General features: G+C 34.8%; 1 protein-coding gene and 1 long non-coding RNA gene across 6 annotated transcripts in view; one reads left to right on the top strand and one right to left on the bottom strand.

Moving 5' to 3' along the window:
• The window catches only part of LOC308703514 (uncharacterized protein), a 146,496-nt gene extending 130,632 nt beyond the window's left edge, over window positions 1–15,864 (top strand). For 3 of the 5 annotated variants that reach the window (XM_081387052.1, XM_081387050.1, XM_081387051.1), the window contains 5 exons: window positions 12,546–12,695; window positions 13,083–13,235; window positions 13,873–14,022; window positions 14,925–15,068; window positions 15,313–15,864. In XM_081387052.1, the coding sequence (XP_081243178.1) occupies window positions 12,546–12,695; window positions 13,083–13,235; window positions 13,873–14,022; window positions 14,925–15,068; window positions 15,313–15,317 (602 nt within the window). In that variant the 3' untranslated portion in view covers window positions 15,318–15,864. Of the gene's footprint in view, window positions 1–12,545; window positions 12,696–13,082; window positions 13,236–13,872; window positions 14,023–14,924; window positions 15,075–15,312 lie in introns of all 5 variants that reach the window. The other 2 variants (XR_014031726.1, XM_081387049.1) reach the window with 2 other exon arrangements.
• Window positions 7,135–8,236, bottom strand: LOC308702968. The gene is made up of 3 exons (XR_014031666.1): window positions 8,100–8,236; window positions 7,675–7,715; window positions 7,135–7,247 (listed from the first exon to the last, which is right to left on the bottom strand). It is a non-coding gene; the product is annotated as an uncharacterized lncRNA (long non-coding RNA).
• Window positions 15,865–16,469: the final 605 nt, after the last annotated feature.

The raw sequence follows: 16,469 nt of genomic DNA on the forward strand, positions 1-16,469 counted from the left end.
TTTTATTTGAATGTAGTAGTGGGCAGTAGGCTACTTTCCACACGATTGACATCAGGTTCAAGTACGCCCACAAGCCGTGCGAGTTATTTGTGTATTGCATGTTTGACTGGTGGTTATGTTGCCCGCATACCGCCTCCCATGGCCGAAACTGGTATTACGACACATGTCGGGCCGTGGCTAGTAATGCTAATGCTAATTCAAGTTGATATCTCTGCAGCACTATAACTTGTCATTTTTTTAATGACATCATCGCCCTTATTTCTTCTCATTCTTTTGATGCATGTAGCTCATTTTTTGGATATTTTTACCTCAATTCTGACACATGGCACCTTTAATAAAGTTATTAAACACTTCACAGTCTTCACTGCATAAATTATGAATTAAATAGCCTATATTCAAAATAACAAGTTATTCAGTCAAGAACAGTGAAAGATTTTCTCTCTTTTGTTCTTTAACTAACGTTAATGACAGACATTAAGCAGCAGGTTTGTTAGGCTGCTGTCACTGTAAGTGCTGCCAGTACCGCACTGCGTTCTCTTTTGTGTCTTATCGTGCTGAAATGTTTTAAAAGCATTTGCATGAATAAGAGTGTGATCATATATTGTAATACAAGCCAAAGAATGATGGGGGAAAAATGGATGCTGCGTTAAATGCGTTAAAAAATTTTAACGCATTGAACTGAAAATATTAATAATAATAATAATAAATCGTTACATTTATATAGCGCTTTTCTAGGTATTCAAAGCGCTTTACATGAAAGGGGGAATCTCCTCAACCACCACACCAATGTGCAGCATCCACCTGGATGATGCGACGGGAGCCATACTGCGCCAGAGCGCCCACCACACACCAGCTTACTGGTGGAGAGGAGACAGTGATGAAGCCAATCAGTATATGGGGATGATTAGGAGGCCAAGGGGCAAATTTGGCCAGGATATTAATCGCATGCATTAATTTTGACAACCCTAATTATATTATATTATATTATATTATATTATATTATATTATATTATATTATATTATATTATATTATATTATATTATCAATTAAAAATAACTAGATTAATCACATCTTTTTTCTGTGATTAATCGCGATTAATCGCAATTAAAAACAAGTTTTTTATATATTATATAATGTAATAATTTAAGTTAATCTCTAAATCTCCAAAGCAACATAAAGTCAAGTTAAGTCAAGTCAAGTCAAGTCACATTTATTCATATGGCGCTTTTTACAATGCAGATTGTTTCAAAGCAGCTTTACAGAGATAACAGGAAAATAATGCAAAAAAGTTTGTTTCCAGAAGAAAATGTCGTCACAGTCCAGAGTTCAGTGATGTTTCATTTTTGTTTTAAAAAAGTTATTAATTTAGTTCATTTATATATATATATATATATATATATATATACAGTACCAGTCAAAAGTTTGGAAACGTTACTATTTTTAATGTTTTTGAAAGAAGTCTCTTATGCTCATCAAGCCTGCAGTTAAAAAAAAAAAAACAGTAATATTATGAAATATTATTACAATTTAAAATAATGGTTCTCTTTTTTAATATACTTTAAAATGTAATTTATTTTTGTGATGCAAAGCTGAATTTTCATCAGCAAGTACTCCAGTCTTTGGTGTCTTATGATCCTTCAGAAATCATTCTAATATGCTGATTTATGATCAAGGTTGGAAACAGTTGTGCTGCTTAATATTTTTTTTATAACCTGAGATACTTTTTTCAGGATTATTTGATGAATAAAAAGTTAAAAGAACTGTATTTATTTAGAATAGAAATCTTTTGTAACAATATACACTACCGTTCAAAAGTTTGGGAACAATAACTTTTTTTTTTAAAGAAATTAGTACTTTAATTCAACAAGGATGCGTTAAATTGATAAAAGGTGATGGTAACGATTTATATTGTTAGAAATGTTTTTATTTTGAATAAATGCTGTTTTTATGAATAAATGCTGTTAACGTTTTACTCATCAATGAATTGTTTCCATCATTGATAATAACTGAGTATCAAATCATCATATTAGAATGATTTCTGAAGGATCATAAGACACCAAAGACTGGAGTACTTGCTGATGAAAATTCAGCTTTGCATCACAAAAATAAATTACATTTTAAAGTATATTAAAAAAGAGAACCATTTTAAATTGTAATAATATTTCATAATATTACTGTTTTTTTTTTTGTTTTTTTTTTTTTTTTAACTGCAGGCTTGATGAGCATAAGAGACTTCTTTCAAAAACATTAAAAATAGTAATGTTTCCAAACTTTTGACTGGTACTGTATATATATAGATATAGACATATATGGATACAGATAGATAGATAGATAGATAGATAGATAGATAGATAGATAGAACTGATAAGAATGTAAATGTGTACCTTGAAATGCAATGTAAGTCGCTTTGGATAAAAGCATCTGCCAAATGCATAAATGTAAATGTAAATGTATATATATATATATATATATAGCCGCTCTGGAGTAAACTGTGATGTCATCGTCCAGCTCAGTTCAGTTGTTGTATAATAGTGTCAATGCAGGCAGATCAATATTATAGTTGAATATTAAATTAAATGTTAAATTTAATGTCCCCAACTAAGGAAGCCAAGTCAATGGCAACAAAGGTGAAAAGGCGACAAAGCCAAAAAATATGACAGTATAAAGACACTATGGGCCCTATCTTGCACCCAGCGCAATTGACTTTGTACACCGACGCATATATCATTCCTATTTTGCACCCGCGCACAGCGGACTTTGCACCCTCGCACAGTGCACCCTCCACAGACTCACGTCGGTAAATTTGGAAATGAACTGTTGGGCGGTTCAGCGAAAAGAGGAGGCGTGTTCTGGCGCAAACGTTCCCTGATGCTATTTTGCAGGTTTAGAAAACAATTCCTCCACTGACCAGGAAAAACCTAGTCTAAAGTCAGTGGCATGTTGCGCATGTTATTCATATGCTATTTTACCGGCCAGGGCCGGCGCTAGCCATTTGGGTGCCCTAAGCACAAATGCTTGGTGGTAGTATAACATATTACCTTGGTGGTAAATAACTGCTGCAAATAAATAATTTTACATTAACAATGGCACCAAACATGAAAAGAAATAAATAATATAAAGGTTAAAATTATAAATACCAAATACCACCACAATTACTAAAAACACAGATTTGGAACTGAACAATGTAAACACAGAAAGTTAAAAGTGCAAAGGTCAGGCACAATATAATAATTCTGTACATAATTTGACAACTCTGTGAATATGAAAATATACAAACACTGAGATTGTGTTTTTTTTTTTTTTTTCTTCTAATTGCAGTTTCAAAGTTTAAATATATATATATACATATATATTAGCCATGCAGGGCTAAAGCCCCGGATCTTTTGCACTACTATAGCGACGCCCCTGGACATGCATAGGCGTAATTTGCGGGTAGCACATGTCCCCACCACTTTTGAAACATCTCGCGGCACGAATGTACCAATACAAACAAACAAAACATCTCCAGTTAACCAGCAGAGCATTCATTTAATTCGTTTTTTAAATAAGAGTCGATCTAGCGCTGAAATGTGTTGTTTTTTTAAATCAACTGATCAAAGTGCTCGTTGCCGAGCGATCAGTGGCGCGGATACTATGTTTGTTTCTGGCTCGCGCACAGCCTTCACTCAGACGCGCGTTTCAATCCGTTGTGGAGAGACTCTCTATTCGCTCCGGTACAATTAGAAAACAAAAAGCACAAAAAGTGTCCCTGCCTGATATACAACCACTAAAAAACATAATCGGTTTTGATGAGAAAAAAAAAAAACTATATGAGTGCGGATTAGAACTCAGAACCTCTGATACGCTTGGCAAAAATTCTACCACTGGACCACTTAAATACACACATAATCTTCGTCGGATCAACATATAATACTGCCCTACAAAGGCAAAAGACCTTAAGTCGCTAGAGTGTGGAACTGAGAAAAATGACTTTAAAGATTTTTAGTTGTCCCGCTTAATTAATTATAGGTAGGACATCCATTGTTTTAGTAATGGAAATTATATACATAAAAAAATCTTGAGCTCAAACTTGACTTTTGACCACTATTTTAAAGTTACTGTACTCTGCCTTTGTATTGTCAGCAAAAAGTGAGAGGTCATACCAAGGCAAAAGGCAGTAACTTCCACATTATCAATATTTAGTTGCTGATCACCATTAACAAAATCATTATAGTCCACACCTGTATAAAATCTAGTGATCATGGCATTTATTTTGTATGATTTACAATTATTTATAGCCATCTACTTATTGCTATCCTGTGCTTTGGTTGCATTCTGATGGCATTATTAATACATTTGACATGACAAAATACCCAGCTAACAATTTAACGTTCTGGGAACGTTCTGGGAACGTTAGTTTTTGGTTCCCAGAACGTTCCCAGAACGTTCCCAAGAACGTTCCCTATTGGTTAGCCAGGAAAGTTTTCTTTACGTTAATAGAACGTTCCCTATAGGTTAGGGGAACGTTCCCGGAACGTTGCCGAAAGGTTCCCAGAACGTTCCCGCAAGGTTCTCGTAACGTTCCCGGAAGGTTAGGGGAACGTTCCCGGAACGTTGCCGAAAGGTTCCCAGAACGTTCCCGGAAGGTTCTCGGAACGTTCTCCTAACGTCTACACATCCTGATATGCCTGTACACAAATTATAGGTCTACAAACATATTCTACATTGTTTATTGTTCAAACACTTAAGAATCCTATGAATATATTATTACAATAAATTGAATTTACAGAAACTATCATTAATAAGTAAATCAATCAGTTTGTATTAAATAAATAAATCAGCACACAATCCATGTTTTTGTTGATTCATTGTTTAATTATCAACCTAAAATAAGTCATTAAAAACAGCGTTAGCAAAATGTATTCAGGAACAGTAATTTACATTTAATATTTCAAACATGAAAATATTTCAATAAATAAAACTGCACAAACATTTTAATTAAAACTATCTTTTGCAAACTGTAGCCTATAACTTTGGCTAAAAAGTTGAAAAAGTATTTATTTATATACAATATACATGAATGTGCCAATCTTCACACCGCTCAAAACATTTAAACTCCCAACACCATCTGCAAATTTAACAAGAAAATAAAAAGACAACGTGTTACATGGACACACAATCCCATGCCAAAATTCAAGCCCTGTAATGGCATTAATATTCATCCGGAGCAAATGAAAAGAGTGAGGTGGGATTGTGTGTCACAAGCTGTAGGAGATATGAGAGCACGAGCGCTGCTGGTATCATGTATTTATTCAGATATTTCAGCATCAATGTGTATAGAAAAATTTATATATTTCAAAACACTACATTGCATTTATTTATATTGCACTATTTATTATTTCAGACTACAAATCAAAAAAGGAATGTTTTATATAGGGGTAAGGATACCCATTAAGCCTCTCTCTCTGAAGTCAAATAAAAAACAGAGAAAATAATATTTAAGTCTAGTGAACTCTGACCTGCGAATTCGCTTTACCTTTTATGTATAAGTCTCACCTCCAATGAAGAATTTGAAAACCTGTAACTGCTGTGTTGTTTATGAGAAAGAAAGTGAAAAAAAGTTTGAAACTGCTATCAATTTTTTTTTTTTAATCTCTGTGACTTTACACCTACAAATTCCACTGTCACAGGTGCTCAGTTTTGCTATAATGAAACCCTCACAGAACATGGTAATAATCAGCCATCCATGCAAAAGCAAAGGTCGGTGTAGTTTACAGGTGCATCTGTCCAGGCCAACGTCTGATGCCTTGATGCCTTCCGCTGGAACCTGAAATAAAAAAAATAGTACAGTTCAAAATCTATCATACATACATCTCATCTGGTATCACAAATTATCATTCCAGGTTCACTTTAAAGGGGTGGTTCGGGATTTTTGACATCGGACCTCAATGTTAAGTCAGCCTGGTTGTTATTCATCAGTGGAGACATTTTTTTAAAAAAATTATCCAGTCCTTATATTTGGATAGTTAGCCGATGCTAGGCTAGCGCGAGTCAATGGTAGATGCGTTAGCCAGCCATTAAAAACAGTTTTACCCACTCCACAGTGCACCAAACGCAAATCAATTATAACACCAAACTATCGATGCAAATGTTCGTTGAGAGAATAATGTTAGAAATCAAACTTACCTTTCATCTCAATGATCCCAAAGGAACTAGTTTCTCAGCAGCTGCGGAATTTTACTTTGCTCCAGTTAGTAATGCGGCGAAAAGTAAACACAGAACAGACGCGCACTACAGTGTGTGTAGTACATGTGTGTACCGGCTCACTCGGTTGCCTAGGTAATCAATATCACTCCGCTGCTGCTGTAGACAAGGCTTATGATTACAGGGAACAAATTATAACTAATGCAATGTGATGAAAGGTAAGTTTGATTTCTAACATTATTCTCTCAACGGACATATACATCGATAGTCTAGTGATATAATTGATTTGCGTTTGGTGCACTGTGAAGTGGGTAAAACGGTTTTTAATGGCTGGCTAACATCTACCATTAACTCGCGCTAGCCTAGCATCGGCTAACTATCCAAATATAAGGACTGGATAATTTTAAAAAAAAAATGTCTCCACTGATGAATAACAACCAGGCTGACTTAAAAATGAGGTCCGATGTCAAAAATCCCGAACCACCCCTTTAAGATATGCTCAATATTAGTGCTGCACGATATTGAAAAATTTAGAGTTTATTTAGAGATATCAGCCGTATGGTTTAGTGCATGCGCTAACGGCTCCAGGTTTGTATCTGGTAAATTACCCCACTAATAATGCCCAGAATGGTACCAAACTACTACAGTAGTACAAATAGGTTCTGTACTCATTAAACGAGGCATTGGAAAGTTTGTAAGTACATCAGGAGTTTATTTAAATAACACTTGCCTGACGGCGAATGCTACTGCTGATGTTGACGTCACTTTATGAGTACAGAACCTATTTGTACTACTCATTTTCCCCAACATAGAGCAGACCGGCACACAACAAAAACTGCTGTTCGGATGTTCCCTTTTCTGATATTTTAGCCTTTGTGACATTTTAATTAAAACAGAAGTAAGAATTTTAGTGTAATAAGCAAAAATTAACAGTAAACTCAGAGATCACCTACCGCTGCAGATGTGTACGGAAGTGAAAAGCGGAAATGCTTAGACCTCTTTCCGGTTCAACCGCTGGGCGCTCCGCATAACCCCTATTGGGGGGATTTTGTAGAGGAGTGAACCTGCATAGAAAATTACAATAGATAACAAGCATAGATAAATACAATAGAAGAAAAACACAGTTGAAATAAGCAGTGCATTATGTTTTTCAGTTAAATCTAACTTATCAGGTACAGAAATTGATTTATCAAAATGTAAAATAAGTCTTCAGTGTAAAAATAAAATAACTATAAAATTAATGTATCTTTGCTAAAGCTACAAGTCATTTTCTCTTTTGATGTTTGATCACCATTGGCGACACAAACAGCTGCGGGTACATTAGGCTGCTGTCCCTTTAAGACAAATGCGCAGAACTAATATAAATGACACGCATCCGTTTTCTTTCTGTTTAAAACACAAGACAAGAGGAAACTCGCCATTTTGACTTCATTTTGCCTGCACGTGTCTGTAAAAAAAAAGTGAAAGAGAACTTAATTCGGCTAAACTCACCTTCTTCATCTACTGACTGTGGATGGCATCAAGGTCTTGTCCTGAAGAATACAGGGCCAAACAATAGGGATTTTATCTCATCTGGTAACAAGAGCAAAGCCATAACTTTAAGAACTCTACTGATATATTTACCCCCTGATATTGCATTGGGGATATCAATTCAAACATTTTTAAAGGCTAAGAGTATGAGCCACAGCTGCCCAAGATATCAAGGGGTTGCAAATTAGTCATGGCTATAAACCTGTATGCATGGCATCTACTTTGTATTTTTTATAAAGCAATGTTCTATGCATTTGTCCCTGTCAAATAAACATTAAATAAATAAATCTGTGAAAAATAACTGCCTAAAGTTGTCGACCCCCTGAACCGCATTTAAAAGTACAAAGAATTTCAGTATTGATCAATAAAAAAAAATACATAAATACCTTTGAGTTGGACAGTATGGTGTCAGTCTCATTGGCCAACATAATTCAAAACAGACCTAAAGAAATAAAATAAAATATAGTAATCATCAGGATATCATGTTATCATAATAGTTAAATGAATTATTATAACTATGACCATTATAATATTGTATTAGTCGCCTATTATTTAGCTGATTATTTAGCTTACAGGCTTCTCAAGGACAATCTCACTGAAAAAACTTGGGGTTAATGATTTTAAAATGTGAGACTTATTTCAAAAGCATAAATCTTACAGACCCCAAACCTTTGAACAGCAGTGCACTGTATGTTTGAGGTGGTTTTGCTTACTAGTCATATGGTTCATAGAGATTTTCTTGGACAGGGAGTGCAGCAGGCCATCACAGCATGATGATCTAGGAACATAACATGCTGTTTGTCACAGAGCCAAAAATATTACATGTGATAGGTTTATTACAAGGAACCAAGCTAGAACAGAGGTGAAATGCATAAAAGATAAATACAAATCTTAAGATAATATATTGTGAAATAAATGCATATGGAATTATCATCATGATTAAACAATAACTCACCCCTTGTTGTAGAGTTTTATTTTTTCTCTCGCTATTCTGAAATCACATTTTAGCAATATTGGTAAGTGACGTCACTGATTAAGTTAACAATACAGTGCATTATTTTAGGTTAGCCTAAATAAATTAGCTTACTTCCCATTGACAAATTACCAGCAAAACTATCAAAAACTGTTATCTACACTAAATATGTGTTTAAAAACCCAAACTTTCATAAATAAGACCTCAACTTAACGTAACTTAGGCCTAACGTTGTCTTTTGAAAACGGTTAGCTAGCATAGATGCTAACGGACTTTTTCAAAGACATAAAACCATTTTTTTTAAATAAATATTTAACAGAAGCGTGTCAATTACACGTAAGAAATGTGTCAGGGGCGTTTGTGTGTATTATTTGTGAGATTTTGTTGTCTAAACTTACCTGAAAGCAGTGAAACCAACAGCGAGAGACGGGAGTTTTGTTGTTTGTCAGTTGTCGATGACGTTTCCATCTGCTCTCGCGCAGCGCACGTGCTCCAGTGTTTGATCACGCGCATGCGCATTAAAACACTTCAAAGTCACGCAGCATTTAACATATAGAATTAAAATATATAACATAATTTAAAATGTCATTAATAAAAAGTTATTGCGAATAGATCTGAACGTTGTTGGTTGTCTTATAACCTTAGGGGACCGTACTGACGACTTGTCAGTTGAATCTGCCTGTTAATAGTAAGTGATATTAAAATAATAACCTGCAGAGAACGTTCTCAGAACGTTCTCTTTAGGTTATAAAAATAAAACCTAAAACCTGCAAGTTCTGGGAAGGTTCTCTTTAGGTTATAAAAAATAAACCTAAAGATAACCTACAGGGAACGTTCTGGGAAGGTTCTCTTTAGGTTATAAAAATTAAACCTAAAAATAACCTACAGGGAACGTTCTGGGAAGGTTCTCTTTAGGTTATAAAAAATAAACCTAAAAATAACCCACAGGGAACGTTCTGGGAAGGTTCTCTTTAGGTTATAAAAATAAAACCTAAAAATAACCTGCAGGAAACGTTCTGGGAAGGTTCTCTTTAGGTTATAAAAATTAAACCTAAAAATAACCTGCAGGGAACGTTCTGGGAAGGTTCTCTTTAGGTTATAAAAATTAAACCAAAAAATAACCTGCAGGGAACGTTCTGGGAAGGTTCTCTTTAGGTTATTAAATAACAACCTGCAGGGAACGTTCCCAGAACGTTCTCTTTAGGTTATAAATTTAGACCTAAAAATAACCTACAGGGAACGTTCTGGGAACGTTCCCTTAATGTTATAAACATAGATCCTAAAAATAACCTACAGGGAACGTTCCCAGAACGTTCTTGTTTGGTTCCCAAAAAAATAACCAAATGGGAACCAAAAGGGAACGTTAGGGGAACGTTCTGTGTTTGCTGGGTACCTCCTATTAGTCCAGCGTTGACTCGACCGCGTTTAGGGCGGGGCTGAAGGCGAAGTTTTGGCACTCTGCCAGCTAGTTTGCGAGCTTTAATTCATGGATGTATTCATCTGATAGCCTACGGCAATGTGTAACGTTTTTCTGTCAACTCTGCATAATCCTTCGCGATCGATATCGCACGTTTGTCGATGGAGCAGACCATACTAAATGTTCTGACCGCTCTGAGGACATCAGAAGTTAGAGCGACTGATGGCAGCTGTACAAAGTAGCCTACACAGGATACACCGTAATTTTAATTTTAATGGACATTAAAACAAAGGCAGATAACCTTACAATCTGGTAGGTAGCATTGTTTGATTGAACACCGGCACAGAATAGGCCTCATTGAACGACCACTTAAACCCAATATTAACATGCTTTAGACATATTTTATTTGTTATTTATACTAGTACCCTATTGTGATGATTTTTCACGATCCAGATTTTTTGGTGCCCCCCCCCAAGCACTTGGTGCCCTACGCGCAGTGCGTGATGTGCGTGTGCGGAGCGCCGGCCCTGTTACCGGCGCATGCTTGGCCATAATCAATGTAGCGTGTGCACAACGCGCATACACTTTGCTTCTCTCATCTACACAGAAGCAGCAGTTTTCATTTTTAGAAAACCATACATTATTACAAGGAAAAATATTAACACACGAGAGAAATCATTGTTGTGTCCATGAAGATGTGAAAAAATAGGCATAAATCTAGCTTACACATTTACTCAAATTTTTATACGCCTGTTTAACCGAAGCTAATTTGGGTGGGTTTCTCCATCCCCAATGTCACTTCTCTGTCTTTTACGGCTGTGACGAGAGCGTTGCTCTCCTCGGCAGTGAACCGCTCCTGGTGTGTGCCTGGCAAATCCGCCGGTATAATAGCAATCCACCATGGAACAAGCGCGCCTGCTCTTAAAGGGAATGTGAGATATCGCTCTGATTGGTTTATTTCACGTTACGCCCTAACCACACCTATGAATAATGTAGCTACTTCAGACCAACCCATTTTAGATTTGCGTCGGGAGTCATTTATCCCGTCTGTATAGTTGCAACAGCGCCCAAGACCCGCCCACAAAGTTACTTGCGTTTCGCGCTTGATACTTGCATTTCAGATCGTTAAAATAGGGCCCTATATTTTAAATACTTGTTTAATGGCATATTTTTATGAATGAAGGTAAGTATCACTGATACTAATACTGCTACTGATTTCTAGATGATGTCTGCTCCAATTTTAAATATTAATTAGGCTATAACCATTCAACATAATGTATTAAAAGCTATAATTCTTTTTAAACATTTATTAGGCTTAACAAATATAACAACTTTTAACTTAAGTGAACTTAAAACAATCATCACATAAACCCATAATAAATATAAGCTAAGGCTGAACAATAAAGTACAACAACAAATATCATATTTTCCTGTCTAACAGGTAAGAAATATACAGAAATTGAATAAAGTTATCAAACAGTCTGCACTGCATAAATTATAAATTAAACATAGATTAATCCTTATTAAAGCTACAAAAGTTCTTTAGTCGAGAGCAGAGAGTCATTTTCTCTGTTACCTTTGTTCTTTGATTAACTTTAATGACACAAAGCATCAGTGGCTGCTGTCACTTTAAGACCAGCCGCTGCCGAATATGATGCGGATCACACATCTCATTTTCTCACAACTCTTAAGGTTCATTTAAGACTTTATTTAACTCATTAAAGATCGCTCTTATGAGGATACTCGACAAAACTGACATTTTGGCATAAATGTGTGTTACTGTTCATTCAAGCGTGAAAGAGAACTCGATTCTGGTGCGATGTCTGTGCGCTCGATACTGGCGCGCGTCTTCCTGTGCGTTGTGTGTCACAGACAGGACATTCACGGGCAGCGCGTTCTCGTTTGTCTTATCGTGCTTGAATTGTTAAAAAGCATTGGATGAATACGAGCGTGATCATATAATGTAACGCAACCAAAGGATGACAGAAAAAACGAATTCTGCGTTCATGCGTCAAATATTTTAAAGGCTTAAACTGGACTAAAATTAATCGCATGCGTTAACGCATTAACTTTGACAACACTAATTATATTATATTATATTATATTATATTATATTATATTATATTATATTATATTATATTATATTATATTATATTATATTAATTATATTATATTATATTAATTATATTATATTATATTATACGGGCAGGGGCGCCATTAAGAGTTTTAAGGGGGACATAAGAAAGAATTTTGGGCCCCTTCTTCCAGTTGAAGTAGTTCCAGGCAGATCTTGACCACATTATGTCCATAACACTTCGCCAAATGATTTCAGTTATTTCTAAGGTCCTTACAGCCTACAACATCAAAAGAAACAAAAACTCCAGTGAAAAAGACATTCAACATTCAGTGATTTGGCTTCTCTGTCATGTGTCTGTATAACAGCAAATCCAGGAGTGTGTCCAAGCACAAAATATAAACCAGAAGTGTGTACCTGGATACGTTTCGTGTCGTGTGCCGATGACAGTGAGTGTGCCAACAATGAGAAATGCTGCCACAATGGATGTGGACTTCGGTGTATGGCTCCAGATACAGGTATTTTTATATTATATTATGTGCAGTCAATCGATAAAAAATATTAACTAATTAATCGCACATGACATACTTTTATATATTGTAATTTCACATTTAATCTCCAAATTAATGTAGAAACAACATAAAGACAATAGCTGATATTTCAAATATTTGTTTAATGGCATCTTTTTATGAAATGAATTTAGTCATTAATTATAGGCATTCAGCATTACAGTGTAATTGAAAGCTATCAATTTTAACATTTATTAGGCTCTAAAACATATAACAACTTATAATTTAAGAGAACTTAAAACATTCTTCACAAAAACTCTATAATAAATGTCACTTCACCTGTGCTCTTCAATAAATCAGGGCTATTTTTTTTTCTCTGTCATGTCTGTATAACAGCAAAGCCAGGAGTGTGTCCTATCACAAACGATGGAACAATAATGTGTGTAAGGAAGGGTGATGAGTTGTGTGCCGATGACAGTGAGTGTCCCGACAATCAGAAATGCTGCAGCACTGCATGCGGTGGACTTGACTGTACGGCTCCAGTTACAGGTATTATATTATATTATATTATATTATATTATATTATATTATATTATATTATATTATATTATATTATATTATATTATATTATATTATATTATATTATATTATATTATATAGTGTAGCTGTCAATCGATTAAAAAACAAAAAAAACAAAATTAATCACATTTTTCTGTAATTAACCCCGATTAATTGCACCTAACATTCAAGTACTTTATATATTTTTATACTAATTATAATTTCACACTTAATCTCCAAATTAATTTAGAATCAACATAAAGACAGTAGCCAATATTTGAAACATTTGTTTAATGGCATCTTTTTTTATAAAATTTAGCCATTAATTATAGGCATTCAGCATTACAATATAATTGAAATCTATCAAATTTAAAGTAGTTCCAGGCAGGTCTTGACCACATTATTTACATGTCCATATCATTTCACCAAATAATTTCAGTTATTTTAAAGGTCCTTACAGCAACAACACAAAAGCACCAAAACCCACGACGAATAAAAGATGAAATTTTAAAGTAGAAACACTGAAATAGTTATTTCTAGTAAAACGTATTCCAATAACGTACAGATACATATTCAATTCATTCAGCATTCAGTGATATGGCTTCTCTGTCATGTGTCTGTATAACAGTAAAGCCAGGAGTGTGTCCAATCACAAATGAAGAAATAAGGTGTTTCAGGAAGGATGACGATTTGTGTGCCAATGACAGTGAGTGTCCCAAAAAGGAGAAATGCTGCAGCACTGCATGCGGTGGACATCGGTGTACGGCTCCAGTTACAGGTATTATATTATATTATATTATATTATATTATATTATATTATATTATATTATATTATATTATATTATATTATATTATATTATATTATATTAATTATATTATATTATATTATATTATATTATAATATATAGCGCTGTCAATCGATAAATATATATATATATATTTATATATTTATAAATCTTTATATATTTTTATATTGTAATAATTTCACATTTAAACTCCAAATTCATGTAGAAACAACAGAAAGACAGTAGCCATATTTTAAACTTTTGTTTAATGACATCTTTTTATTAAAAAAAAAAACATTAATTTTAGCCATTAATTATAGGCATTCAGCATTACAGTATAATTGAAATCTATCAAATGTAACATTTATTAGGCTTTAAAAATTATAACAACTTTTAAGTTAAGTGAACTTAAAACAATCTTCACATAAACCCATTATAATGAATGTCACATTTACCAGCCCTTCAATATATCAGAGCTCAATTGTTTTATATTGGCCCAGTCAGACCAGCTTAAATTTTTACTTGCCCTGGTAGACTGCACAAAACGTTATTAACATAAATTATATAGTAAATAGATCAATCCTTATTAAAGTTACAAAAGTTATTCAGTCAAGAGCAGTGAATGATTTTCTCTTTCTCTTTTGTTTTTTAATTAACATTAATGACAGACATCACAGCAGCAGGTTTGTTAGGCTGCTGTCACTTTTAAGACCTGACGCACATGATGCATCACAACTCTTTACGTTCATTTAAGACTTCACTGAACTCATTTAAGACTGTGTTTGTGAGGGAACTTTACAAAACGGCCATTTTGACATAAGTTTGTGTGTTTTAGTCGTTCAAGCGCTGTTTGAAGCAGCTTTCTATGCTATGTGTCTATGTGTCTGTATAACAGTAAAGCCAGGAGTGTGTCCAATCAAAAAATATAAACCAGGACAGTGTGCCCAGATGCGTTTCGTGTCGTGTGCCAATGACAGTGACTGTGCCACCAATCTGAAATGCTGCAACAGTGGATGTGGACTTCATTGTTTGGCTCCAGGTACAGGTATATTATATTATTAGTTTATGTTATATTGTCTGTCAAATGTACCTGAATTCAGCCTATATCACTCTTTCAGGCATAGGGTGGCTTTACAAAATTAATAAAGATGATGAATAATACATAGAACGTAATCCACTCAGTTAGTAAAACTAGCTATTCATGCCTTGAGTGTTTTGTGCTGTACATCTGATGCTTAATCCCACTAAATGGCCAGACTAAATCTGAATCTCTATCCATACAGTCTAGGTGCCTAACTGAAGGGAATCCAGTGTGTGCCGAATACTGTTCCCATGATGGTCAGTGCCCTGCCGGACAGAAATGCTGTGATCGTACATGCAGTGAAACTTCTGATTTAACCAACGGAAAGAGTTGTGAGAATGATTTTGCATAATACATACTTCTTTTTGAATTCTTTTACTTAAATCAATTCAGTGCTTCATTTTTTTTCTTGCAAGCTTATCATTTGTATGCTTTTGAGAACAAAATGTACCAACATATTAGTGTGTTGAAATAACGGAAGCATATGGACATGGCTAGACGGCTAACTAAATATAATTACCCCATGACCTTAGTAACACGCTGAAGTAATAAAAAAAAACTAATTTGCTTTGCCGGGTGTGTTTCTGAATTGCACATATGTAGAACTAATCATATTAGAGAAAGATGGTGTAATGAGTCATGTTACCTTTGTCATGCACCTATCCTATATTAACTGTTGTATTCTTTTTGCCGGTGGGATTCTCTGTGATTGATATGAGGTCCTCCCGGCCGTGATTAAAGCATATTCAAAGGCATTGTTTGGAGTCTTTCTGATCACTGCTGGGTCTCAGGCTAGATGCTAGAGATCTTATTTTCATTCCCAAGTGATAGTGCTGAAGTGGAACAAGTGGAGAGATGTCTAGTACAGTAGAGTACAAATTTGTAGGTGTCTAGAAGTAGATGCCAGGTTAACTTAAGTCATGTGTGTAGGGGAATGTCTATCACTATACGTTTAGGCCTTTATATTATTGATTTTGAGAAGCCCTGGCAACTACAAATCCCACTTGTCCAAAATCCAATTCATAACCATACTTTGAACATCAGTCTCTTCTGGCTTGGACTGTATCATGTTGCACAGCAGTTTCACATTCATTCTGGAGAGACAAATTGCTTCTTGCTGGAAATGTTTTGTATTGTGCCTAGTTAGGACACTGTGTACACTGACATACATGTGTCTGTAGGACAAGGCAAAAATAGGTAAGCGGATGATGGAACTACTTGGATAGTTTGATTTGATCAGTGGAACCAGTGAGTTACTACAAATCTGTTTAACTACATTACCTGCATATGTGTATAACAAACTACCATGCCATATACATACACATGCATTCTTCCTCAAAATCCCTTATGGCATGAACA

This window comes from Scardinius erythrophthalmus (genome assembly GCF_964197995.2).
Source record: "Scardinius erythrophthalmus genome assembly, chromosome: 15".
Classification (NCBI taxonomy): Eukaryota; Metazoa; Chordata; class Actinopteri; order Cypriniformes; family Leuciscidae; genus Scardinius; species Scardinius erythrophthalmus.